The sequence below is a fragment of the Chanodichthys erythropterus genome, chromosome 23 (assembly GCF_024489055.1).
Source record: "Chanodichthys erythropterus isolate Z2021 chromosome 23, ASM2448905v1, whole genome shotgun sequence".
Lineage (NCBI taxonomy): Eukaryota > Metazoa > Chordata > Actinopteri > Cypriniformes > Xenocyprididae > Chanodichthys > Chanodichthys erythropterus.
The window spans coordinates 18,430,007-18,456,641 of record NC_090243.1 but is presented as its reverse complement, the minus strand read 5'-3'; the positions used below and the strand labels follow the sequence as shown (position 1 = coordinate 18,456,641).

Genomic DNA, 26,635 nt, shown 5'->3' with positions numbered 1-26,635 from the left:
ATCTGTTTCTGTCACTCGACTCGACTTGAGCTCAAAGTACATCAGGACTGCAGTGAATTAAAGCGAGATGGAGTGATGAAGGGATGCCAAAAGAATATTCTCACTGAAACAGTCGTTTATAAATGCTGCTCTTGTGTTATGATTGACAGGGGTTGATGAACATTTTCAACTGAACTTCTGTTTACAGCTACATTTGTTAAATTTGTGATTCTGCTTTACAGTGATCTTAACTTTTCTAAAAGAATCTTTTCAGTTTGTAGTATTTTGAATGTCTGTGTTGTCAGGCTTTCTGATGAATCAAATGACAAAGTTGCATCACTAAGAGAAACAAGTATGTCACTGTGAACTCCATGAGAGGCCAAGGTCATTACAGAGATCACCAGAATGTATTAAAATTGCTTTAATCGCTAGCAAAGCATTTCAGGCATAAGTCAGTTTTGAGCACATGTGTAGTTCCTGTGTTTGTCCTCTGTGTGTCAGTAGTGTGTGAAAGTGTGTGAAAGTGTGTGAGCAGCTGCAGTATTAGTTCAGTCACTGTGACTCTGACTGACGGAGGTTTTTGTACGACTCTTTATCACTGTGTGAACACATTTTTACTGTTGATGTAGTGATAACTCTGACAGTAATAATGTCCAGCATCTTCAGTCTGGACTCCACTGATGGTCAGAGTGAAATCACTGTTAGATCCACTGCCACTGAATCTAGATGGAGTTCCTGACTGGAGGGTGCTTGTTTGATAAATCAGGAGTTTAGGAGCTTCTCCAGGTTTCTGTAAGTACCAGGACACACAAGGTGTACCGCAGGTTGAAGCAGTACTGAGTTTACAGCTCATCTCAACATTTTCTCCTGGTTTAATAGTTTTTACTGCAGGAGTTTGAGTCACTGTGATCTGAGCTCTACAGCCTGAAAAACAATTAATTTATCAGTCATTAAAATATATTATTTTTCACATTTTAAAATTGTTAAAATTATATAATTTAACTTGTTCCAAATACATGCTGTTTACCTTGTAGTATAAAGCAGTATAAGAGCGTCCAGATGATGATGAAGTCATGTTGATGAAGATTGTTGTGTGTGTCAGTGATGAAGTGTTAAACTCACAGCACTATAAACACTCTCAGAGCACTGAAGCATCTGATCAATATGCAAACACACTCCAGATCATTTACCTGAAGACAGTCACTCATTAACAGACACAAAATACAATTACTGAAGTGAACATCAAGTAAAAATCAGTCTTTTTCATGTCATTCAATCTTCTAATAGACAAACTGTTAACAAAAATCATTCAGTTCATTTCTGAATCATCAAGACCAACTTCAGTATATTAATCTGAATATCTGCTGTGAGATATTTAGAAACCAAACTGGATGTTGGCAGTAAGTAAATCATCAGATATTAATATTAATGTTTTTAATACAACAGCTGACTGTTAAATACTTTGTAGCACTTTATTGAAAGGATGCGCTTTTTAGCATATTTTTAATATTATTTTGTGCAGTTAGTTCACATTGAATGATTGTAAGTTACAGTTACAGTTTTTCTCCATTGGTTTGGCTCATTTCTTGAAACAGAAATTACATTCTCAAAACAACATGGACAAACCTCCAAACCACTTAGCAATTGTTCACAACAGAACTGATTTTCTCATTCATTTAATCAAATTGCAAATGTCTAAGTACATGTCTCAATGTCTCAGTACATCTTTGCAAATGATTAAGTACAGGTAGCCTACATTTAGCACAATTTCCAAGTGAAAAGATCTTGTTTCTGATTGAAGATCTAAACTGATTGTTGATTCTCAGTCTAATGGTTGTTCACTCCAAAGCGTGTCATCGTCATTTCATTGTATAAGTCATCACATGCACAATAGTCTGTTCAATTGTCAATATGTATGAATACCATATATGAATCCTTGGAACATTTGATAAATATATTACAGCAATTGACAGTCAGGTGAAACTAGAACTTGACTAACATGTAACATGTAAGTCATTTACTGGTTGTCCATCATTATAACTTTTTTACAATTAAGCAGTGGTTCCCAAACTTTTTTGGCTTCAGTACCCACTTTACCTGATTTGTGTATCCAGGTAATCCAGGTATGAAAGTATTTGATTTATCTGACTTCAACATTTTGCCTAAAAACTGCAGCTTACTGTATGATGCAATTATCATTATAATCCTTATTTTGAAGAATATAAGATACAATAAAATTTTTTTTAAAAAAATGGTCAAAGAGCTGCAATTAGTGCCTCCCATGTAAATCTATCTAATACTGTGGGTTTTACTGTAACATTTCAGTAAGTCTAGTCATTGATGATTTTCCCCCTCCCCTTTCTGTCAAATACCCCCTGTAGTACCTCAACATAGAGGTACACTGTAAAACTTTACTGTAAATTTACAGGAAATTTCTAACAGTATTATACTGTATTTTCATAAAAAAGTAACATGCTGTATATTTTACAGAATGTCTGTAAATATACAGTAGTTTTCTGTTTTCAGCCCGTTTCACTCGTAATACAGTATAATACTGTAAAAGCATTGCATTATGGGATTGTTTTTTTTTTTTTACCGCGCTCATTTCAAATTTCTAGGCCAGGTATACTTTTTAGGTTCTCTCCCAACGCTTTTAGTGTTTTACGTCGACTCTTCAGGGTTTAATGTTATCATTAAACAATATTTGAGTGAATATAGTGTGCAGTTTTAAGCTTTTGAAACGTCAGTTTGCCTGAGACGCGGGATGACTGGACGGCGCTGCTGGGAAGACGGAGATGTTATTTTCCGCCTGATTAATCAAAACGTTTGCCTGTGTCGAGAAGACGGATAAACGATTGTTCGGCTGAGAATACGGTAAGTCAGTCTTTTATGGAGCTTTTCGTTCGCGTTTCTATTTTGTCATGAATGGTTTGATCTTGAAATGTTAAACTTCTCATGAGCAAACAGTTAACGTTACTCTGTTCTCAGCGCTTCACGCAGTAACACTGATGTTTCATGTTATAGACAAATCTATGTTATTCTTACAACCTGATTTTTAAACTGTTTTGTTTATTTTGTTTGTTTTTTTTCTCTCGTTTCAGGCTCAATCATCTGATGTGCTCCATTGTTTACGTAAGTGTTGTGCTTATTTTCAAGTGTATCAGGTTTATGACAAAGAATTCAGTGAATAAACGATTTTATTTTGTCAATTATTTTAAGCATTATTTTAAGATGCATCTTTTCTGAAGTGTAACAGGAGACATTACTGAGATCATATGCTTAGCTGTGAGTCCTTGTGTTCACAAAAATGCTATGGTGAATGAATGCACAATATTCACTTCTCTCTCTTTCTCTCTCTCTCTCTCTCTTTGCTTTTCTGCTTTTAGGCTCTTTGACATACACCCTAAACATGGCTCAAGAACCAGGAAGGGGGGAAAATGACCTTCTGTGAAATATGGTTATGTTAATGTAAGTATTGCACCTATTTTCACATGTGATTTAATCAGGTTTATGGCAAATAATGGACTACTTGCACTGAGGCTTGTAACACACGTTTTGAAATAATACAACTTGCCTATTTCTGCTTAGTGATCGATGCTGCAGTGTGTGTGAGACCTGATGAATAAGTTCAGGACAAACCTTATTTTATTTTTATTAAATATTTTAATACCTATTTTTCATTGACAATCATTTCACTGTGTGTAATTCTTAGTATTCAAATTCTTAATATTCAAAGTATATTTGTCAGTCCGCTGTCAGTGTGTTACCGTTTAAAGGGTTAGTTCACCAAAAAATGAAAATTCTGTCATTAATTACTCACTCTCATGTCGTTCCTCACCTGTAAGACCTTCGCTCATCTTCAGAACACAAATTAAGATATTTTTGATGTGAGAGCTTTCTGTCACATGTCGCAGAGACACATGGATTACTTTAACAATCTGTTTCCTACCATTCTTCACCTTGAATGTGTAAGTTGTGCTGCTGCCTATGGAGGAACAGAAAGCTTTCAGATTTCATCAAAAAATATCTCCATTTGTGTTCCAAAGATGAACAAAGGTCTTACGGGTGTGAAACGACACGAGGGCAAGAAATTAACAACAGAAATTTAATTTTTGGGTAAACTAACCCTTAAAGATTAATTTAAATATTTAACATTGCTAAATGTCTTGAGGCAGGTACCACTTATTTATTATACTATTTTAAAAGACTGGGATAAGAGCACCAACACACACAAGCTAAATTCAACAGGTATAAAATATGAGAAAAACGGTAAGAGAAAAACAGTAAGAGAAAAACAGTTAATGAGAAGACGAGCACTGGATTGCAGCAGGTTAGTACTGTATGGAGGGGAGCTGAATGCTTTTACCAGAAACTCCCGAGATGTAGTACGACGTACAACGCAGAAGCAGTTGTGCATATAGTCCATCCAATGAATAAACAATTTAATTGAATACAATTATAATCATTATTTTTTTTAGTTGCATCCTTTTTTGAAGTGTTAATTGGACATTTTAACTTACTGCAATCAAATGCTTAGGCTGTTAGTCCTTATGTTCACAAAAATGCTATGGTGCATATATTCACAATATTCATTACTGTTTTCTCTCTCTCCTTTTTTTTTTCTCTTTCTTTTCTGCTTTTTTAGGTACTTTGACATCAACCATGAACACGGCTCAAGAAACAAGAAGAGAAAGTGACTTCCAAGACTGGCAACACTGTGCAAAAAAGGAGCAGTACTGAAAAACTTGTAGGCTATTTGTTTTTACTCCACATTTGGAAAAATGTTAAATGTAAATAAGATTGCTGTATTGTTTATTGATAACTGCTGAGTGCATTTAAAATGTTGACCTTTCAACATTGCAATTTTCTGCTTTTTTCCATAAAAAAATAATAATAAAAGTTTTAAAACTCAGAGTATGTTGCTTTCCATTTCCTTTGCCATAACATAACAAAACTATATTTTTTAATTATTTAATGACAAATATAAGTGTAGTATGAAAAGCTGTATAAATGCAGTTAATAGCTGTAGATAAACAATATAATGCTGTAAAAGTACATAATATTACAGCAGGATACTGTATTTGATAATTACAGCACTATACTGTAAATGTTGTTTACAGAAGTAGTACTGTAAAAATACAGTAAGTGGCTGGCAACCCAGCTGCCAGTATTTTACTGTAAATTTACAGCGAAAAGTTTTACAGTGTACATGTACCCCAGGTTTGAACCACTGGAGTAGTGGCCAGTAGTATATAGAACTTGTGGAGAACATAGAACATTCCTATGTAATTGTCTGTAATGTAGTGTATTCTGTATGACTGATTTGATGTTTTCTTTTTTTACGCTATTGTAGAGAATAATGGCATTGGAAGGAAACGAGCGACCAGTGACGAACTGTTAGTTGTGAAACTCCAGCTTTATTAACAGCACTGTAGGCTGCATATAATTTTCATTATTTTTTGTTTGTGTGTATATATTACAGTATATTATGCTGTATACATTTTCTTTTTACTCTGATGTATGGAAGTTACTTTGTGTGTGTGAATGATAATGGTTACAATTTCCTTTGCAGTATGAGTGCAATGTGTGATGTCAAACCTTGGAGGCTACTCTTACCCTAAAATCCTATTTCTTTTTTTTTTTTATCAGTTTTATACACAATTGTATTCTGTTAGCTAGACAAAAAACAGTGCAGTAACCATTGTCAGTGAAGGACTGGACTAAGACTGAAAGGTGGACATGAGGGATATTTCAATGGTCCTCTGCCATAGTGACAAAACATCTAAACATTTTGACTTGCAGTGCTTACACAATGCCAAATGGACAAAGCATTTTGGGGGCACTGACTGTTTAAATGGGAAAGGAATTTAGTTTTGACACATGAGTGAACTGTTTTGGGAGAGGTATGAGCTTTTGCAAGTGAGCTAGTGTTGTGCTGAACTGTAAGACTGTTTTGCCGAATGATCTTAGAGTTTGAGAATGTAATTTCTGTTTCAAGAAATGAGCCAAACCAATGGAGAAAAACTGTAATCTGAATATCTGCTGTGAGACTCTGAGAATATTTTAGTTGGATTGAAACGTCACTGTTAATCCCCAAATTTACACCAAATCCATGTGTGTTCCTGCAGTTTCTGAACAGACATGAGGATCATCACACACGAGTCTCTGTCAATCACTGAATCAACTGAGTTTGATTGTGAGTCACATGATAGAAACATCTTCACTTTTATAAATCTTTATAAAATAAATGTAAATAAATACAGTGATATGCATATGTTTTTTGATAGGTTGCTGGGTAATCTGGTTTTTTTATTTTTTTATTTTGTAAATTCATTTTTATATAATTGCTAATTCCTCCATACATAGATATTAATATAAATTATTAACATCTGCTCTGAAATTGAGGAATGTGTTTATATGATGCTGTTAATATCTGTATTATGAGGGATGAAGTTACAGTTTTTTACAGACGCTAGGACACATTTCTCAATACTTAGGTCACTTTTGCAAAACTTTTCACACAGTGAGCACAACAGAAGTCTATGTGGGCTAAACTGAGGATCAATTATCATTGTTTTGGCACAAATAGCATTCAGTGACTACATCTCTCAAATTTCATTAATTCTTTTCTCACTCAGACACAACAACTGCCAAAACTCTTTGTATGTACAGGCCAGTTTGCACATGCTTACATACTGTTTTCAAAACTGTTAAACTTTTGTTCAAAACAATAACATAATGCAAAACTGAATAAGACAGCAATTTGCTACATTCATACAGTAATATTTTAATTAAATATATTTTAAATCTTAAAATTAAATGCTATAAAAACAATTGAATTGTATCTGTATCAGTGGATGGTGTGTATACAAATTCTTGTATTTTGGAATTATAAAAAATTATAAAAATAAATAAAAGACATAAAATATTGACAAATTCTGCATCATGTCTGATTCATTCCAGTAACATATATTGCAGTGAATTATAAACAGTAATGTGTCCTTGTTTTACACAAGAAAACATTGTATAATGCTACATGTTGTTAGTGTTTTTTAGGTCATTATTTTGTGGGTGACAAAGTGTGTTTGTCGGCTGTCAACCTTTGCTAGTGTTCTGGAAGAATGAGTTGATTTGAGACCTGAATAAAGTGTTTTGGTAGTTGTAGTACATTTTGAATGTGAAATGAACTGCTTTGCCAAGATGAAAGTTGGTTAGGAGAACTGTGTGAAGAGTTTTGCAAAAGTGACCTAAGTATTGAGAAATGTGTCCTAGCGTCTGTAAAAAACTGTAATAAATCAATAGATTATTAAACTGATCAAGCAGAACATGTTTATGATGCTGATGATGATTCAGTTTAGAAAGAAGAATGAGGATAAATTATAAATGCAGAAAATCAAAAAATGTGGTGAAGAATGGAAAAATATCCACTGAAGTGAAGATCAAAAGTGACTGAATTTCTACATAAAGGATGTACAACAGGAGACAAAAATGACTTCTAAAAAAATCACAATCAAAAAGGTTAAAAACTGATTCAACTCAACAAATATGATGTTCAATAAGATAATATTGAGTCATTTCTTCACTGTTGAGTGTGTGTGAAAGTGTGTGAAAGTGTGTGAGCAGCTGCAGTATCAGTTCAGTCACTGTGACTCTGACTGACGGAGGTTTTTGTACGACTCTTTATCACTGTGTGATCACACTACCACTGTGTGCACTCTGACAGTAATAATGTCCAGCATCTTCAGTCTGGACTCCACTGATGGTCAGAGTGAAATCACTGTTAGATCCACTGCCACTGAATCTAGATGGAGTTCCTGACTGGAGGAGGTTTGTTGCATAAATCAGGAGTTTAGGAGCTTCTCCAGGTTTCTGTAAGTACCAGGCAAGACACTTTTTTCTACTACACCAGGAGACTGGATTACTGCTAGTTTTACAGGTCACAGTGACTGATTGTCCAGTTTGAGAGAGCAGCTCTGAGGGAGTTTGAGTCACTGTCACCTGACCAACAGATTCTGACAAGAGAGAAAGATTAGAAATCACAAACACTTTTACAACCATATATCTTCACAACACATAAAAATAACAAGTAAATAATGTCTGTAATCTTGACTGACACAAACCTCGACATAATACTGCCAGCGTCCAGATCAATATGGTGCTGAAAGTCATTTTTGTTGGTTGTAGGTTCAGTTCTAGTGAAAAACAGTTGTTGATCATGTTTGATGTTTGACAGAGTTATAAACACATGCAGAGCACTGAAGCGTGTGTCGCTCATGTAAAACACTCTCTCTATGCAAACGCTTCAGGAGTGACAGGTTTAAGATGGTTTAATGTGGTTTCACTGAGATTTCACAAAACATTTCACATGTTAATATAATCCTTTATTGATAAAGCAACATCAGATGAACAGGAGCGCTGTTTAATCCCAATATCAGACCAACATCACGATTACAAGTGTGATATTGCTTTTATAAAAAAAAACACAAAAAACACTTTTCTACATGTTTTTCTGCTCAATAGTTATTTTGAGTGTTTCTGGAGTCACAGGATCATCAAACTCCTCTGAGGACGATGAACATCTGCTCTATTCTGAGAGAAACACAATCACTCCACCTGATGATGAAATATGAGTTTAACTCGCTCAGATTCACTGTTTGACTTCAGTAAATGACACTGTTGAGGCAGTTTGTGGAATAAATCAGGAGTTCAGGAGCTTCTCCAGGTTTCTGTAAGGACCAGCTGAAGAAGTTTCTCCTGTTCCAGTTTCTCTCCATTGGATCAGAGGTTTGTTCATATTCATCAGTTACACAGAGGTTTATCAGCTCATGTTATCAAAAGATACCAGTTTGTATCTTCTCATAGTTTTGTGATTAAGTGTTCAATAAAAATTCAGTTAAAAGCACAAATTAATATTCTTATCTTGCTCTTTCTGATCAGAGCTGTGATTGGTGCAGAGGAGGGAGAGGCGTGTCTGAACTGAACTGTTGATCAGGACTACAATTAAAACAGCAGCTGATATAAAACTCTTACTGTCTGCAGTATATAGTATGAATACAGTGTATAGTGAACAAATGACATGTTAGGATGAGATACTCAAATCAAATAACCATGGAGAATTATGAAAATTAACATCTATTATTAATAAAATGCAGCAACTGAAATCACTCAGATCTCAATCGTGTGACTGATCTATAAGAGCACAAAATCTCTTTCTGACCTCTATAATTATTAAGAGTGGCAGATTAATTTAGATGATTTTATTTCAGATGTTTGTGTGACGATGTTGTTTCAGATCCTCCTTTGAGCAGCTGCAGTATCAGTTCAGTCACTGTGACTCTGACTGACGGAGGTTTTTGTACGACTCTTTATCACTGTGTGAACACATAACCACTGTGATAACTCTGACAGTAATAATGTCCAGCATCTTCAGTCTGGACTCCACTGATGGTCAGAGTGAAATCACTGTTAGATCCACTGCCACTGAATCTAGATGGAGTTCCTGACTGGAGGCTTTTTGTATAATAAATCAGGAGTTTAGGAGCTTCTCCAGGTTTCTGTAAGTACCAGGATATACATTTATCATTCCCACTACAATTGGGCACATCTGTGCTGGTTCTACAGTTGATGTTCACAGTTTGTCCTGGTTGAGCTGCTGTCATTGAGGGACTCTGAGTGACGGTGATCTGTCCTCTACACTCTGAAACACACAACAAGAAGAAAATCAACTCAAAACTTTGACAATATACTTGAAGAAATGAATTGATATCAAACTTGTGCTCCACAAACCTTGAGCAAACGCTGTGAGAGTCCAGATGAAGATGATGATGAAGGTCATGTTGATGAAGATTGTTGTGTGTGTCAGTGATGAAGTGTTAAACTCACAGCACTATAAACACTCTCAGAGCACTGAAGCATCTGATCAATATGCAAATGAACTCATTCTGTATTTAAATGAGGCTCTAAATGAAGGTTCAGGAGGAGCTCGTTCATCTCATCCTGTCAATCACAACATCAAATATGAATCATGTCATCATGATATACCAATAAGTGTGAACTTTAAAAATGTGGCATAAAATTTAGAACAATTCAAACCACGTGTGAAAAAACACTGTGAAAATGAAATGTAGATGAAACTTATCATCATCATCAAATAACCAAAACAATCCAAGGTTCTTGTTTAGTACAGTGGCTAGATTAACAAATAAACAGACATCACCCGAACAAAACATTTCATTGCAGTTTAGTAGTGATGACTTTATGAATTTCTTTACTGAGCATCAGAAATACAATTGTAAATGTACAACCTTTAACAAAGTTTTATGATTCAGCCTCAATTATCGCCCCTCAAGAACAGTTGCAGTGCTTTACAACTATAGGACAGGAAGAGCTAAATAAACTTATCACTGCGTCTAAACCAACAACATGTTTATTAGATCCAATACCCACTAAACTACTGAAAGAATTGTTACCTGTAGCAGAAGAGCCTCTTCTCAATATTATCAACTCGTCTTTATCTCTAGGTCACGTCCCACGACCGTTCAAGCTAGCAGTTATTAAGCCCCTCATTAAGAAACCACAATTAGATCCAAATGTATTGGCAAATTACAGACCCATTTCAAATCTTCCATTTATGTCTAAAATACTAGAAAAAGTGGTGTCGGTCCAATTGTGCTCCTCCTTGCAAAAAAACGCTATCTATGAAAAATTTCATTTAGGATTCAGATCTCATCATAGCACAGAAACTGCGCTCGTTAAAATTACAAACGAATTACTTCTAGCTTCTGACCAAGGCTGTGTCTCAATACTAGTGTTACTTGATCTCAGTGCTGCGTTCGACACTATAGATCATAAAATACTCCTAGATCGACTACAAAATTACACTGGTATTCAGGGACAGGCATTACGGTGGTTTAGGTCGTACCTATCAGACGTCACAATTTTGTTTATATAAACGGGGAAAAATCTAAGATAACGATAGTAAATTACGGAGTGCCACAAGGATCAGTGTTAGGCCCTCTGCTGTTTTCAATATACATGCTGCCACTTGGTAATATTATAAGAAAACATGGAATTAGTTTCCACTGCTATGCCGATGATACTCAGTTATATATTTCATCACGACCAGATGAAATCTCTAAATTATCCAATCTGACAGAATGTGTTAAAGAAGTAAAACATTGGATGACTAGTAATTTTCTTATATTAAATTCAGATAAGACTGAAGTATTACTTATTGGGCCAAAAACCTGTACACAGAATCTCTCAGACTACAATCTGTATTTGTTACTCCATCCTCGACAGTTAAAGACCTGGGTGTTATATTAGACAGCAACTTGTCCTTTGAAAATCATATTTCATATGTTACAAAAACAGCCTTCTTCCACCCTAAGAAACATTGCTAAGATACGGAATATGTTATTTATTTCTGATGCAGAAAAGTTAGTTCATGCCTTCATGACGTCTCGACTAGATTACTGTAATGCATTATTAGCTGGATGTCCTGCTTCCTCAATAAACAAGCTACAATTAGTACAAAATGCAGCTGCTAGAGTTCTTACCAGGTCAAGAAAATATGATCATATAACACCAATTTTATCATCTCTACACTGGTTACCTATTAAGTTCCGTATTGATTATAAAGTATTGCTAATGACCTATAAGGCTCTAAATGGTTTAGCTCCCGTGTACTTAACTGATCTTCTATTGCCCTACAATCCTTCACGCTGTTTAAGATCACAAAACTCTGGACTTCTGGTTGTACCTAGGATATCTAAGTCCACTAAAGGAGGGAGAGCGTTTCACATTTGGCTCTGAAACTCTGGAATAGCCTTCCTGATAATGTTCGGGGCTCAGACTCGCTCACCCAGTTTAAATCTAGATTAAAGACACATCTCTTTAGCCAAGCGTTCACATAATGCACCTCATATCAGATCAATTGCATGTGACTATCAGCAGCTACGCTAATTATTCTCCATTTGCTTTTCTGTTTTACCTCGGGACACTTGTCCCGAGGTGACTAGAGAGGACATCAGCTTCAGTTTGGATCCAGCCTCTTAAGAAGACCTCAGATGACCAACACCTATGAAGAGACGGTGCCAACTCCTGCGAGGACTTCAGAAGACGCAATCATCTGGATCAACATGCACATTGCCCAATTTCTATATCCTAATTATTGTTAATGTAATTCATTTTTCCAGGAGCTCATTGCTTCTACCTTCAGTTAAACTGCTAACAGTGATTGTAAATTAATTGCCTAAATTATTACATTATTTGCTAACTGAATTCTTAAATTGTAATGTTGACATGCATTCTCTGTAAAGCTGCTTTGAAATGATATGTATCGTGAAAAGTGCTATACAAATAAATGTGAATTGAATTGAATCATCTAAGCAAAGTCACATGAGCAAAAGTGCTTTAGTGATCATCAGTTCGACTGTAATTCGGCTGCAGGTACGAGACCGCAGGTGATCACAGCTGAACTGATGACAGAAACCCTTCAACAGTTTTATTCATGTTATCTTGCACTACATCACTGTGCCACTAGAGGGCGGTGTGAACAGACAGACACACTGATGAACAGGAACGGACGAGGTGAATAATAATGAGTTAATGCAGTGATGAATTTATTCGATGAGGCTCCAGTGTGTATTTAAACGGTTAAACACTATATATTATAGCACTGTGAACTTATATATAAGTGTGAACTTTAAAAACTGAATATTAAAAAATATTGATGTACATTGATAAACCTTTTATAATAAATACTGCAACATTCCATAAAAAAAAGAGATGGAAAAAAAACAAAACAAGAATTGTCAATTTTGATTTCATGGTGACTTTAACAGGTGAATTATGTATTTGTCTTTCTCTGCATCCAAATGGCTTTTTTGGACTGAAGATTGTTGTCAGCAGACGGTGGTCTGTAAGCATTGTAAACTTTCACCTGTACAGATATTGGTAGAAATTCAGTACTTTCTTGTGTTATTTCTTGCTAACACTGATGCAAGGTTAGTGATAAATCGACTGTAATAGTCCAAGAAATGAACAAAGTTGACTGACGTTATTCGGTGCAGACACATCCACGCTCGTCCTGATCTTTTCTGGTGACTTATGAAGACCCTGAGCATGAATGATGTGCTCCAAATACTGCAGCAAATCTTTAAAGAATTCACATTTCTCGTGTTGGACACACAGCCCAAACTCATCCAGACGACTGAGGACTGCGTCTACACTCTTGAGATGTTGCTTGTCATTTGATCCAGTCACTAATATCTCATTTAGATGAACATTGGGAAAAATTGCAGGAGCTGAAGCAATACCAAATGATGTTTAGTTAACAAAATTCGGGAGGAGCAACATTCAAATAATCTGACTAATCATTACGTCATTTCATCCAGCTGTCAGCAAACAGTAATCAACATATCTACCCAATCAGCATGAGTGAAAGCATATATATAAGACACGGTCGACTCACCCATATCCCTTGACAGTTTGACAGTATCCCTCCACCACCCCGTCTCCTCACATCTGCCTGGTTACTGATTTCCTAACCAGAATAGGGGGGAGTACTCTGGGTTCGGGCCAAAATACCGAGCTCGGAGCCCTCTCCTCGGACAGCATGCCAAATACGCATACTACTACGCATACTATTTACTATCTGATTATTTGTAAGTGTGAACTCGTGAAATGGTAATCGATTGTAACAGAAGAGCCTCTTTGACATGGAGATAGTGAGGCATTTGTGTGAATCTTCTGTCAAGGGCACTTGTAAGTATGCACTGGAGAGGTTCAGTTTGGTGAAGCGTTGACCCTCTGCCAATGATGTGAATAAATCCTCTATTTGTGGAATCGGGTAACGTTCAACACAAAGGCCCGGATTCACTGTTACCTTCAAATCTCCACAAATCCTCACATCTCCATTCCTTTAACATCTGATTGATAGTTGTGGTCCATTTGCATTTGTCAGTGCTTTATCATTCAGTCACTGTTATATTCAGTAAATAAATAAAATACAAATGTAGCTTTATGTCAGTGTGTCCTTTTTTGTGTCATTTTTGTTTCAGGTCTTTCATTGGATCAGGGCTTTAGCTCACATTTCATAAATAAACTTCACTCAATGGAGCATGAAAACACCTGCAGATACATGATGAAACAAGAACATGCGGCCAAATCATGAACCTCACAGATACAGTGTTAGATTCATTTACTAAGATAAAGAGTTTTATAGTTTAAGTATTTACCTTGTGAAAAAACTTAATGAAAGCTTCATATTTAATTTAATACTAATGAAAATATTCACTGTTGAGTGTGTGTGAAAGTGTGTGAAAGTGTGTGAAAGTGTGTGAGCAGCTGCAGTATTAGTTCAGTCACTGTGACTCTGACTGATGGAGGTTTTTGTACGACTCTTTATCACTGTGTGAACACATATTTACTGTTGATATAGTGATAACTCTGACAGTAATAATGTCCAGCATCTTCAGTCTGGACTCCACTGATGGTCAGAGTGAAATCACTGTTAGATCCACTGCCACTGAATCTAGATGGAGTTCCTGACTGGAGTTTGTTTGTATAATAAATCAGGAGTTTAGGAGCTTCTCCAGGTTTCTGTAAGTACCAGCTCAGAGCGGGTTTTCCATCACCATAACAGCAGGCTGGATTACTGCTAGTTTTACAGGTCACAGTGACTGATTGTCCAGTTTGAGAGAGCAGCTCTGAGGGAGTTTGAGTCACTGTCACCTGACCAACAGATTCTGACAAGAGAGAAAGATTAGAAATCACAAACACTTTCACAACCATATATCTTCACAACACATAAAAATAACAAGTAAATAATGTCTGTAATCTTTACTGACACAAACCTCGACATAATACTGCCAGCGTCCAGATCAATATGGTGCTGAAAGTCATTTTTGTTGGTTGTAGGTTCAGTTCTAGTGAAAAACAATTGTTGATCATGTTTGATGTTTGACAGAGTTATAAACACATGCAGAGCACTGAAGCATGTGTCGCTCATGTAAAACACTCTCTCTATGCAAATGCTTCAGGAGTGACAGGTTTAAGATGGTTTAATGTGGTTTCATTGAGATTTCAAGTTCAGAATCCTTTATTGATATAAAGCAACATCACATGAGCAAGATGTTTTTCTAATTATCAGACCAACAGCACGATTGTGAATGTGATATTGCTTTTACTGTAATACAGTTTAATAAACATGAAGCTATTATTGAATAACTTACATTTTAGTAATTTTAATTTTCACAGTTTCTTTGTCTGTTTTTATTCAGCCAACTGAAATATTTCCAATTGAAGTCACAGTAGAATAAAGTGTCTAAAATGAATCAGTGCTTTGAATGAATCATTTGAGGGAATGATTCAATGGTTCATTCATGAAGACTGTCACTGCAAATACTTCTTTACTATATTGTAGGCTATATGTGAAAAACAGTATGCCAACATAGTATGCCCCAATTCATAGATTTTGAAAAACAGTAGGTGAAAAATACGTGGACATACAATGGAAATTTTACTATCCCATGAGGCCACGGGAGAGGATATGAATGGCACTGAAGCCAGAGATTGTATTATTATAGGGAGATAAGAGGGTCTCTTACCATTGGAGAAAGCGTAACGACTAACTTAATCACATGCGGCACTTCTCAGCCTATCGTTCTGCAGCAAGTTGTTCTTTCCTGAATGAATCAGTGTTTTGAACAAATTAGTTCAGGTAAAGATTCATTGACTCGCTCAAATCAGTCTCTTGTCTCCATCTACTGGCGTAACGATGTAACTTGCAGAAAGAGTTGCTGTAAAATCCAGCAATAATGCTGCAGGTAAACATGTGATGATGAGGGAACTGCTTCTGTCACGAAACTCCAGATCTTGAGAACATCAAGATTTCTCTACTGGATTAAAATGGACATAAAGTTGGAGAATGAGGACGCTGGAGGAATATTCTCACTGGAGTCATGTAAACAGATGTTAATATATGAAGCTCTTGCATAATGATTGACAAGTTTAGATGAACATGCTTTCTGTTCATAGCATACAACATTCAGTTTACAGCTACACCTATAAAAGTTTTGTGATCATGTTTTTCTTGGCAGTGATCTACGGAAACCTTTCTTAGAGAATCTCTTTATGATTGTAGTATTTTGAGTGTGTGTGAAAGTGTGTGAAAGTGTGTGAGCAGCTGCAGTATCAGTTCAGTCACTGTGACTCTGACTGACGGAGGTTTTTGTACGACTCTTTATCACTGTGTGATCACTGGACCAGTGTGGAAACTCAGACAGTAATAATGTCCAGCATCTTCAGTCTGGACTCCACTGATGGTCAGAGTGAAATCACTGTTAGATCCACTGCCACTGAATCTAGATGGAGATCCTGTGTAACGGTCTGTTACTCGATATATGAGGAGTTTAGGAGCTTCTCCAGGTTTCTGTAAGTACCAGGCCAAACGCTCCCCCCAACTAGTCTTGTACACATTACTGCTGGTTTTACAGTTGATGTTCACAGTTTGTCCTGGTTGAGCTGCTGTCATTGAGGGACTCTGAGTGACGGTGATCTGTCCTCTACACTCTGAAACACACAACAAGAAGAAAATCAACTCAAAACTTTGACAATATACTTGAAGAAATGAATTGATATCAAACTTGTGCTCCACAAACCTTGAGCAAACGCTGTGAGAGTCCAGATGAAGATGATGATGAAGGTCATGTTGATGAAGATTGTTGTGTGTGTCAGTGATGAAGTGTTAAACTCACAGCACTATAAACACTCTCAGAGCACTGAAGCATCTGATCAATATGCAAATGAACTCATTCTGTATTTAAATGAGGTCGTTCATCTCATCCTGTCAATCACAACATCAAATATAAGTGTGAACTTTAAAAACTTAGCTGAATATTAACAAATAATGATGTGCATTAAAAAATCATTTTATAAATACTGCAATATTCCATAAAAAAACAAAACATGAATAGTCAGTTTTGATTTCATGGTGACTTTAAACACAGAGAGGTGAATTATGTATTTGTCTTTCTCTGCATCCGAGCCGCAGCCATGGATGGAGAAAGGCTTTTGTTGGACTGAAGATTGTTGTCAGCAGGTCTGTAAGCAATGCAAACTTTCACCTGTACAGATATTGGTAGAAATTCAGTACTTTCTTGTGTAATTTCTTGCTAACACTGATGCAAGGTTAGGGATAAATCGACTGTAATAGTTTACAATTCCCAGAAATGAATAAAGTTGACTGACGTCCTTCAGTGCAGACACATCCACGATTGTCCTGATCTTTTCTGGTGTCTTATGAAGACCCTGAGCATGTATGATGTGCCCCAAATACTGCAGAAAATCTTTAAAGAATTCACATTTCTCGTGTTGGACACACAGCCCAAACTCATCCAGACGACTGAGGACTGCGTCTACACTCTTGAGATGTTGCTTGTCATTTGATCCAGTCACTAATATATCATCTAGATAGCAATGAACACTGGGAAGGCCTTGTAAAATCTGATCCATGGCTCTTTGAAAAATTGCAGGAGCCGAAGCAATACCAAATGGTAATCGATTGTAACAGAAGAGCCTCTTTGACGTGGTGATAGTGAGGCATTTGTGTGAATCTTCTGTCAAGGGCACTTGTAAGTATGCACTGGAGAGGTTCAGTTTGGTGAAGCGTTGGCCCTCTGCCAATGATGTGAATAAATCCTCTATTCGTGGAATCGGGTAACGTTCAACACAAAGGCCCGGATTCACTGTTACCTTCAAATCTCCACAAATCCTCACATCTCCATTCCTTTAACAACTGGCTCGATCGGCGTGGTCCATTCGCTGCATGTCACAGGGGAGATGACCTGCTGACTGCAGTTATGAGACCTAAATCTTTCTGCAATCACGATCGGTTTCTGAGAGAAATGTTCTTTCAAAACAGTTATAATGTCTATATATGACTTCACATCCGGCTTATCCGGAGCAATTAAGCTTCACAGCAGTCCTTATGTAGATGAACCCATTACACTCATCAACACCGCAACTCGTTTCTCATTTGTAATGTCATTTGTCTGTGCTTTATCATTCAGTCACTGTTATATTAAAATTCAGTAAATAAATAAAACACAAATGTAGCTTTATGTCAGTGTGTCCTTTCTGTTTCTGGTCTTTCATTGGATCAGGGCTTTAGCTCATATTTCGTAAATAAACTTCACTCAGTGGAGCATGAAAACACCTGCAGATACATGATGAAACAAGAACATGATCATAAACCTCACAGATATAGTGTTAGATTTTCACTGTGACTGACGGAGGTTTTTGTACGACTCTTTATCACTGTGTGAACACATAGTTATTGTTGATATAGTGTCGACTCTGACAGTAATAATGTCCAGCATCTTCAGTCTGGACTCCACTGATGGTCAGAATGAAATCAGTTCCTCCAGGTCTTCCAGTCACTGTGAACTGACTGAAACTGTCATCGTTATTTAGGCCATAAATGTAAAATTCAGGAGCTTCTCCACACTGTAAAAAATGACCGTGATTTTAACAGTAAAAGACTGTAAAAATGCTGCGGTGAAAAACTGTCAATTGGTTTACAGAAAGTTTCCGTACTATATACGGTGAATAACTGTAATAGATCTAATGGTACATTTAATGTAATTTTACGGTAAAATACCGTTAAATTCACAGTTTTTGAAAGTGAAAAATAACAATTCATTGTAAAATTTACAGTGAAAAACCGTATATTGACATTCCCACAATTCCCTGCGTGATACTTCACATTTGATATATTTTCGTTGAAATAACTCTTTCTTCTTAGTTTTTCTCATTTTTTTTTCTAATCAGTTATGTACGTTAGGGTTTTATGTTACATCTAATGTTGTTAAATTAATTTTTTTTGCATTTTTAAAATTTCATGTATGTTACCATGATGGTGTTTAGTGTGTGTGTGAATGACACTGTGTGCACCTTCTATATATTAGTATTGTCCTCCTCAGCTTGTGGAAAAGCTGCTTGTGATGAACTTTGATTCATCATGTGATTCTCATCACCACCGGGTTTGGTGACTGTCAGTGTATTATAAAGTTACAAAACAGATATTAGTACTTCATTAGGTTGGTAAATTAGCATTATATCAGTTAATGAAATACATTATTTTACCGTAAATTTAACAGATTTAAAATGTAAAATTCACATGTAACTCCGTAAGTATGTTTACGGTTTGATGTCATTTTTACAGTATTGTTCTGGTAACCACAGCTGCCGGTATTTTTCCGTAGAAACAACGGGATTTTTTTTTTACAGTGCATGTTTCTGCTGATACCAAGCTAAATCATAACCATTTATCCCAGTATCAGTTTTACACTCTATTTTGGCGTTTTGTCCTTCAGAAACAGTCACAGCTTCAGGCTGAGTCACAGTGATTCCTCTGGATGCTGTCGACAACAACATTAATGTGTTTAATCAGATGAAATGAACATTAAAGACTCAAAAATGACGAGCTTTCACGTCTGTTACCTGGAATAAAAGCTGCCAGAATCCAGATGAAGCTGCTGAAGAGATTCATGGTGTTTGTTGGGTTTGTACCGTGGTAAACAGCAGTGTGTTATAAAGTGTTTGAGTCTGAACGCTATAAACACTCGGAGCGCTGAAGCATGAGCCGATGCAAAGTGACTCTCTGAGCAAAAACCCTCCATCGGTTTATTTCTCTCGTCATCAACACATTATACAGAGAAAAACACAAACGCACAAAAACTCGATCTGAGAATCACTGGACTGCAGGTGTTTTGTGATGTTGAGAGTGTTAAACGGTCATTTTGAGCTTTTATAAGCTGTCAGACTGTTGACCAGCAGTTCAAGTCTGAACATTCAGTAAATGTGCAGATGCAGATGTTGAACTTGTCGTCTGCATGATCTGTTTGTTTCTGTTTGTTGAAATCTATCACTCAGAAATGAAAATGTCCATGTACAGATGAAAACTGATATTTGTGGTCGTTAATTGTTTCTCACTTGTTTAGAAGTTTGGAAATCTTTAGATTTTATTCTTCATCAATCTCTGTGTGAAGATGTTTATGTGATGTGTTGTGATCAAATAATTATTTTAATGCAATATAGATTCATTATATTGCTGACACTGACACTGAAAGTGCTTTTTCTATTTTCTTCTATATGTTTTTATTTCTGGCTTCCAGTGTCATTCGCTTCCAGTTATTTTTAGCTGTATAAAACAGGGCTGTGTTTCCCAAAAGCATCTAAGAATTAAGTTGATTGTAGAGATCATTGGTGGCAAAGGCTCTACGATGATCTATTTAGGCCTACGATGCTTTTAGGAAACACAGCCCAGCTTGTTATACTGCTTGATATTGCAAACTGATATTTTTTACCATATTATTTTAATGTATTGTCTTAATTATAAACACACTGGTTTGTAGCGCAAATAGTTTTAAAGTTTACTGCACTTTGATATTCTTCTTGTTATTTCCCTATAGTGGATGGTGTATCTCATTCATAGAAAGGTTGTTCAGTTCCTCCTAAAATCATTATAATTTCTAAACTTGTCACTGAACATGAAAAATCACAATCTCTTCACTTTCATATATATATTTTTGATGATTCTGATAATTGTGCTCAATATTATCACGTTTGGTTGTTTTTGTGCTGCACTGACGACACAACAGCTGCAGTATCAGTTCAGTCACTGTGACTCTGACTGACGAAGGTTTTTGTACGACTCTTTATCACTGTGTGAACACTGCTTTACTGTTGATGTAGTGATAACTCTGACAGTAATAATGTCCAGCATCTTCAGTCTGGACTCCACTGATGGTCAGAGTGAAATCACTGTTAGATCCACTGCCACTGAATCTAGATGGAGTTCCTGACTGGAGGGTGCTTGTATAATAAATCAGGAGTTTAGGAGCTTCTCCAGGTTTCTGTAAATACCAGGCTAAATAATGTCCATAAGAACTATGATAATACACATTACTGCTGGTTTTACAGTTGATGTTCAGAGTTTGTCCTGGTTGAGCTGCTGTCATTGAGGGACTCTGAGTGACGGTGATCTGTCCTCTACACTCTGAAACACACAACAAGAAGAAAATCAACTCAAAACTTTGACAATATACTTGAAGAAATGAATTGATATCAAACTTGTGCTCCACAAACCTTGAGCAAACGCTGTGAGAGTCCAGATGAAGATGATGATGAAGGTCATGTTGATAAAGATTGTTGTGTGTGTCAGTGATGAAGTGTTAAACTCACAGCACTATAAACACTCTCAGAGCACTGAAGCATCTGATCAATATGCAAATGAACTCATTCTGTATTTAAATGAGGCTCTAAATGAAGGTTCAGGAGCTCGTTCATTTTATCCTGTCAATCACACAATCAAATATATCAAATCATCAAGATTCTGAAATAAGTTAATAGATAACGTTTTTATTAATATTTATGTGCTATTCTCATTTCATTACTGTACCATTTTATTATTATTTGAATTGAGTTTGCTTCATAAATGATGAACCTTGCAACATTAAAACGTTGCTCTCATATTTTCTTCCCTATTGTTGTGATATATATCCTAGTGAAGTCAATAAATGTAGGGCGGGGCTTGATTTTGTCTGTGGGGAATTGATTGGATGGTTGTGGTTTGCTATTGGTGGATCTCATGTGAGTGACAGGTTGCCCCATTCTCCTTTCAGAGAACAGATGTCGCTGCATGTAGATTACAAGGCACATGAAGTTAAAAAATAATGATTTGCATTCATAAATCATTTATAATCAATATCATAGTATTCCATAAAAAAACATAAATTGTCCATTTTGATTTCATGGTGACTAAATGCAACAGAATCTGTGAGTTTTTGAAAACTTGCAATGGAAGTTTGGCAGGCAAGAGAGGAGCTCCAGTAATGTGTAAAAAATATACACATGGGGGCTGAGGGACGACCCCTACTGCAAGCTCTGCGGTCAATTGGGGACACTGGCACATATAATGTCAGGGTGCAAAACGTCTTTAACCCAAGGGCGCTATAGGTGGCGCCACAACAAGGTACTCTTGTCCCTCGCTGACACAATAGAGCGAGAGAGGTGCAAGAAGAGGCCAAGTGGCACAGGTGAGGTGAAAATTATCACCTTCATCAAGGAGGGATCTAGGCCCTTCGCAACTAATGCGTCAGCAAAACCCAATCTGCTGCAGGCCACAAACTCTTGGGAAATGAGAGTTGATGTCAGAAGGAGGCTGCAGTTCCCGGAAGTGGTCCACACAGCTCTTCGCCCGGATATCGCTCTGTGGTCAGACAAAGATCGTAAAATCATCCTAGTTGAGCTGACCGGGCCATGGGAGGAGGGCTGTGAGGAGGCACATGAGGGAAAAGCCTTGAAATATCAGCCGTTAATCCAAGACTGCAAAAACAAGAGGGTGGCAGGCATGGTTGTTCCCTGTGGAAATAGGTTGTAGAGGCTTTCCTGCCAAATCAGCATGGCGGTTGCTGTCAGCTTTAGGCATGGATGAGAGGAGCAAGAAGCATGTGACTCATAGGATGGGACAGGAGGCTGAACGAGCTTCATGCTGGATATGGAGTAAGAGAGAGGAAGAAAGCTGGAAGCCAGGAGTAGATGGGCAGTGATTTGGCCACCACTGCCGACACACCAACTGGACAGTGTTGTGGTTAAGGGTCGAAACACTCAAGGAAGGTTGGGTACCACCTGATGACATCTGCTGCTGGCAGAAAGCTACAGTTACTAAACTGGTAACTGAAGAAAGCACCCAACATGGCATGAAATTTCCAACCTTGACTGGAGAGCAGTACTAAAACATAATGCGTTTATATATATATATTAAAAATAAATAAATAAATAAAAATAACGAGTGCAAAGCCGCTATATTGATGAATGGAATTGCATTTGTCTGAATCGTCTTAGCAAAGATGTTTTTATAAATAAACAATTACACCTGTTCCAGAAGTGGTCAAATGAGCAGCAGGAAAACTGAGAATTCATTCTTATATAAAGATATAATGAATATGAAATGTCGGTATTATGTGTTATTTTATTAAATTGTTGTTACAATTATCTTGTTTTGTTTGCTTTATGAAGGTCGCCAGCAAGATCAGAGCACAGATTTGATCTGAAATTCAGGCCGCTGGCTCCAAAGGTGGACCCTGACCCAACCTATTCACTTTTCCAAATAGTTCAGTTTGCATACAATGGTGTGCAGTGAAGACAATGAAGGCAGATCAAAACATTGTTGAATATCAAGTGTCCCCATCTAAGCAAGCCAGAAGCAACAGCGGCAAGGAACCACAGCTCCCCCAAAAGGCCTCTCCAAGCATCAGATTCAAACACTCTAGTCGCTGACCATCAGAGGCTTTAAAGATCTATATCCTATCTAATCCAATCGCTTCCATGTTAAAGACGCTCAGCAAACCCTTTCCAGCCAAATTCTTCAGCTTCAGCTTGTTCTCTCGCTCAATCCTACAAGCTCACCATATCCACCGCAATTAACACCATCAATCCACTAAAATAGTCTCGCTGCAGCAGCATCTTCTCACCTGATTCCGCAGGAGCCCATTCTGCTGGGAGAGCCCTCCCGGTCAGTTTCCATCTTTTCTCCTCCTTGTCCGGCGAGGCTTACCCGTCCTATGCCATGAGTGTTGATCTCCCATTGGATGCAGCGAGAGCCCTCCCGGTCAGTTTCCATCTTTTTAACTTTTTCCGTCCAGTGAGGCTTACCCGTCCGACAGAGTGAGTCTTGATTTCCCATCGGATGCTGCGAGAGCCCTCCCGGTCAGTTTCCATCTTTTCTCCTCCTTTGTCCGGCGAGGCTTACCCGTCCTATGCCATGAGTGTTGATCTCCCATTGGATGCAGCGAGAGCCCTCCCGGTCAGTTTCCATCTTTTTAACTTTTTCCGTCCAGTGAGGCTTACCCATCCGACACATTGAGTCTTGATCTCCCGTCGGATGCAGCGAGAGCCCTCCTGATCAGTTTCCATCTTTTCTCCTTCTTTGTCCGGCGAGGCTTACCCGTCCGATGCCACAAGCATTGCTTTCCTGGAGCCTTGGTCTCCCATCTGATGCCGCGAGAGCCTCCCGGTCAGTGCTTCTTTCCTCGTCCGGCGAGGCTTACCCATCCGAGGCCTTGAGCATTGGTCTCCTGGAGCCTTGGTCTCCCGTTGGATGCCGCGAGAGCCTCCCGGTCGTTCTTCTGTGCTTTACTTTCTGCCGTCTACCAGCGAGGCTTACCCATCTGATGTCATGAGCCTTGGTCTCCCATCTGATGCCGTGAGAGCCTCCTGGTCCGTGCTTCTTTCCTTGTCCAGCGAGGCTTACCCATCCGAGGCCTTGAGCATTGGTCTCCTGGAGCCTTGGTCTCCCGTCGGACGCCGCGAGAGTCGCCCCGTCGAGCCTCTGCTCTTTACTTTACCCCTGTGTGCTAGTGAGGTTTACCCATCTGATGCCATGAGCATTAGTCTCCTGGAGCCTTGGTCTCCCATCGGATGCTGCGAGAGCTCTCCTGGCCAGGCATTCCAATTTCTTTCATCCCGCCATCAGCCAATGGAACCCACTCACCTGTTGCCGGGGGCCGCTCCCGGCAGAAGCTGAGTGGGCCCCTTTTGGCTGGTCATTCTTAAACCACGTTGCCCCTCGTCTTTCGGTTGGTAGGGCTCACCCGTTTGACACTGAGCATTGGTCTCCTGTCGGACGTAACCAGAGCCCTCCCGATCGGCCGCTCCAAATCACGCGCTCCCCGTCAATTGGTCGGGAGGGCCCGTCTACCTGGCGATGCACGATCCCGTCAGAGGCAGCCCTCTCCCCGGACAGCATGCCTGTTACGAACCCCTACTTTAAAGGCAGAAAAGGGGAAACGTAACATAAAGAAGGACACGTGAAACCCAATACATCGTTAAATATTTATTCAACGAGCAACAAAAAAATCGGGAACACGTAACCTATCATACGAAAAAAAAAACAAAAAAAAAACAAATCAATGCCCAAATATAACCAACAATTAACCCAAATTAAGAATAATAAAAAAATAAATACCTAACTTATCTAAGACAAACAAATCAACTTATATAAAGAAAGACAAAAAACACAAACAGAAAGAAAAGCTTGTTTGCTGGTGTGTCTCCTCCCCCAGTCTTCTCAGCGTCCTCCATATAAGCACACGCAACTAGAAGCAGGTGCACAAAGGCGGACCTACAATCAAAACTCTCAGGAAGAAACAGAGTCATGACGTCACACAACACACACAAGGCACAGGCCGTAACACTCCCCCACCTAAAAGAAGAACCTAGTCGAATACAAAAAGAGACAGGTTCTGGGTGAAGCATCAACAAGCAAACAAGAATGAGAAAAACAAAGAAAAAACAAAAAAACAAAAAAGAAGTTACATTAACTTACTTATCCCCGTGAAAGAGCATCTGCAACGATATTATCAGATCCCCTCTTGTGACGGATCTCCACATTATAATGTTGAGCCATTAGAGCCCAGCGCATCAACCGTTGGTTATGATTATACATTTTATTCAAAAAAACCAACGGATTATGGTCCGTATAGACCGTAACAGGAATGGTGGTATAACCGACGTACACATAGAAATGCTGCAAAGCAAGCAACATGGCCAGTGTCTCCTTTTCTATAGTAGAATAATTCATTTGATGACGGTTGAATTTAGCAGAAAAGTAAGACACTGGATGGGAAATGCCGTCAGCACCATCCTGAAGTAAAACGGCTCCAACTCCGGTCGCACTGGCGTCGACTTCAAGTTTAAACGGGCGATCCATCTCAGGAGCAGACAAAACAGGGGCACTACAAAGAAGAGACTTAGCACATAAAAATGCATTTTGACATTCATCAGTCCAGTTAAAAGCAACTTTTGGACTACACAGTTGTGTTAGTGGAGCGACGACAGTCGAAAAGTTTTTACAGAAGCATCTGTAATAACCGGTCATCCCTAAGAATCGCCTTAACTCACGACGTGTAGTAGGCACAGGATACGCAATAATTGCATTTACTTTTGCCTCAACAGGACGTACTTCGCCATTTCCAACCTTTTTCCCGAGGTACGTAACAGAAGTTTTCGCAAACTCGCATTGCGCTAGATTTAACGTTAAGGAAGCGGTAGCCAATCTACTAAACACATCATACAGCGAAGAAATGTGATCAGCCCAGGTAGGAGAATAGATAACCACGTCATCCAGATAAACATTACAGTTTGGGAGGTCACCCAGCACCATAGACATCAACCGCTGGAAAGTAGCGGGCGCGTTTCGGAGCCCGAACGCCATCTGCGTATATTGGAGAAAAGAATCGGGAGTCACGAAGGCGGAAATTTCAGAGGCACGTTCAGTCAAAGGCACATGCCAGTATCCTTTTAAAAGATCTAATTTTGTAATGTACTGAGCAGTGCCAAGGTTATCAATACAGTCCTCTATACGTGGTAAAGGAAAAGCATCTGGCACTGTAACAGAATTCACCTTTCGAAAATCTGTGCAAAAACGGAGCGACCCGTCTGCCTTAGGCACTAAAACACACGGTGAACTCCAAGGACTGTTACTCTTTTTGGCAAAACCATTTTGAACCAGATACTCCACTTCACGCCTCATGACCTCCCTCTTACTTGCTGGACAACGATACGCATGCTGTTTAATTGGACGGGCGTC

The 26,635-nt window shown here is 38.2% G+C and overlaps 5 gene segments (V, D, J or C); all 5 read right to left on the bottom strand.

The window, feature by feature from the left end:
- Positions 1–7,662: 7,662 nt before the first annotated feature.
- LOC137013940 (immunoglobulin kappa variable 1-12-like) lies at positions 7,663–8,370 on the bottom strand. The segment is given in 2 exon segments: positions 7,663–7,991; positions 8,100–8,370. Coding segments are annotated over 2 exon segments (426 nt in total).
- Positions 8,371–9,214: 844 nt separating this feature from the next.
- LOC137013943 (immunoglobulin kappa variable 4-1-like) lies at positions 9,215–9,850 on the bottom strand. The segment is given in 2 exon segments: positions 9,215–9,676; positions 9,766–9,850. Coding segments are annotated over 2 exon segments (378 nt in total).
- A 4,535-nt stretch (positions 9,851–14,385) lies between these two features.
- Positions 14,386–14,915, bottom strand: LOC137013941 (immunoglobulin kappa variable 1-8-like). The segment is given in 2 exon segments: positions 14,386–14,729; positions 14,838–14,915. Coding segments are annotated over 2 exon segments (390 nt in total).
- A 1,313-nt stretch (positions 14,916–16,228) lies between these two features.
- Positions 16,229–16,692, bottom strand: LOC137013688 (immunoglobulin kappa variable 3-15-like). The segment is given in 2 exon segments: positions 16,229–16,554; positions 16,644–16,692. Coding segments are annotated over 2 exon segments (375 nt in total).
- A 4,013-nt stretch (positions 16,693–20,705) lies between these two features.
- Positions 20,706–21,215, bottom strand: LOC137013942 (immunoglobulin kappa variable 4-1-like). The segment is given in 2 exon segments: positions 20,706–21,043; positions 21,133–21,215. Coding segments are annotated over 2 exon segments (387 nt in total).
- Positions 21,216–26,635: the final 5,420 nt, after the last annotated feature.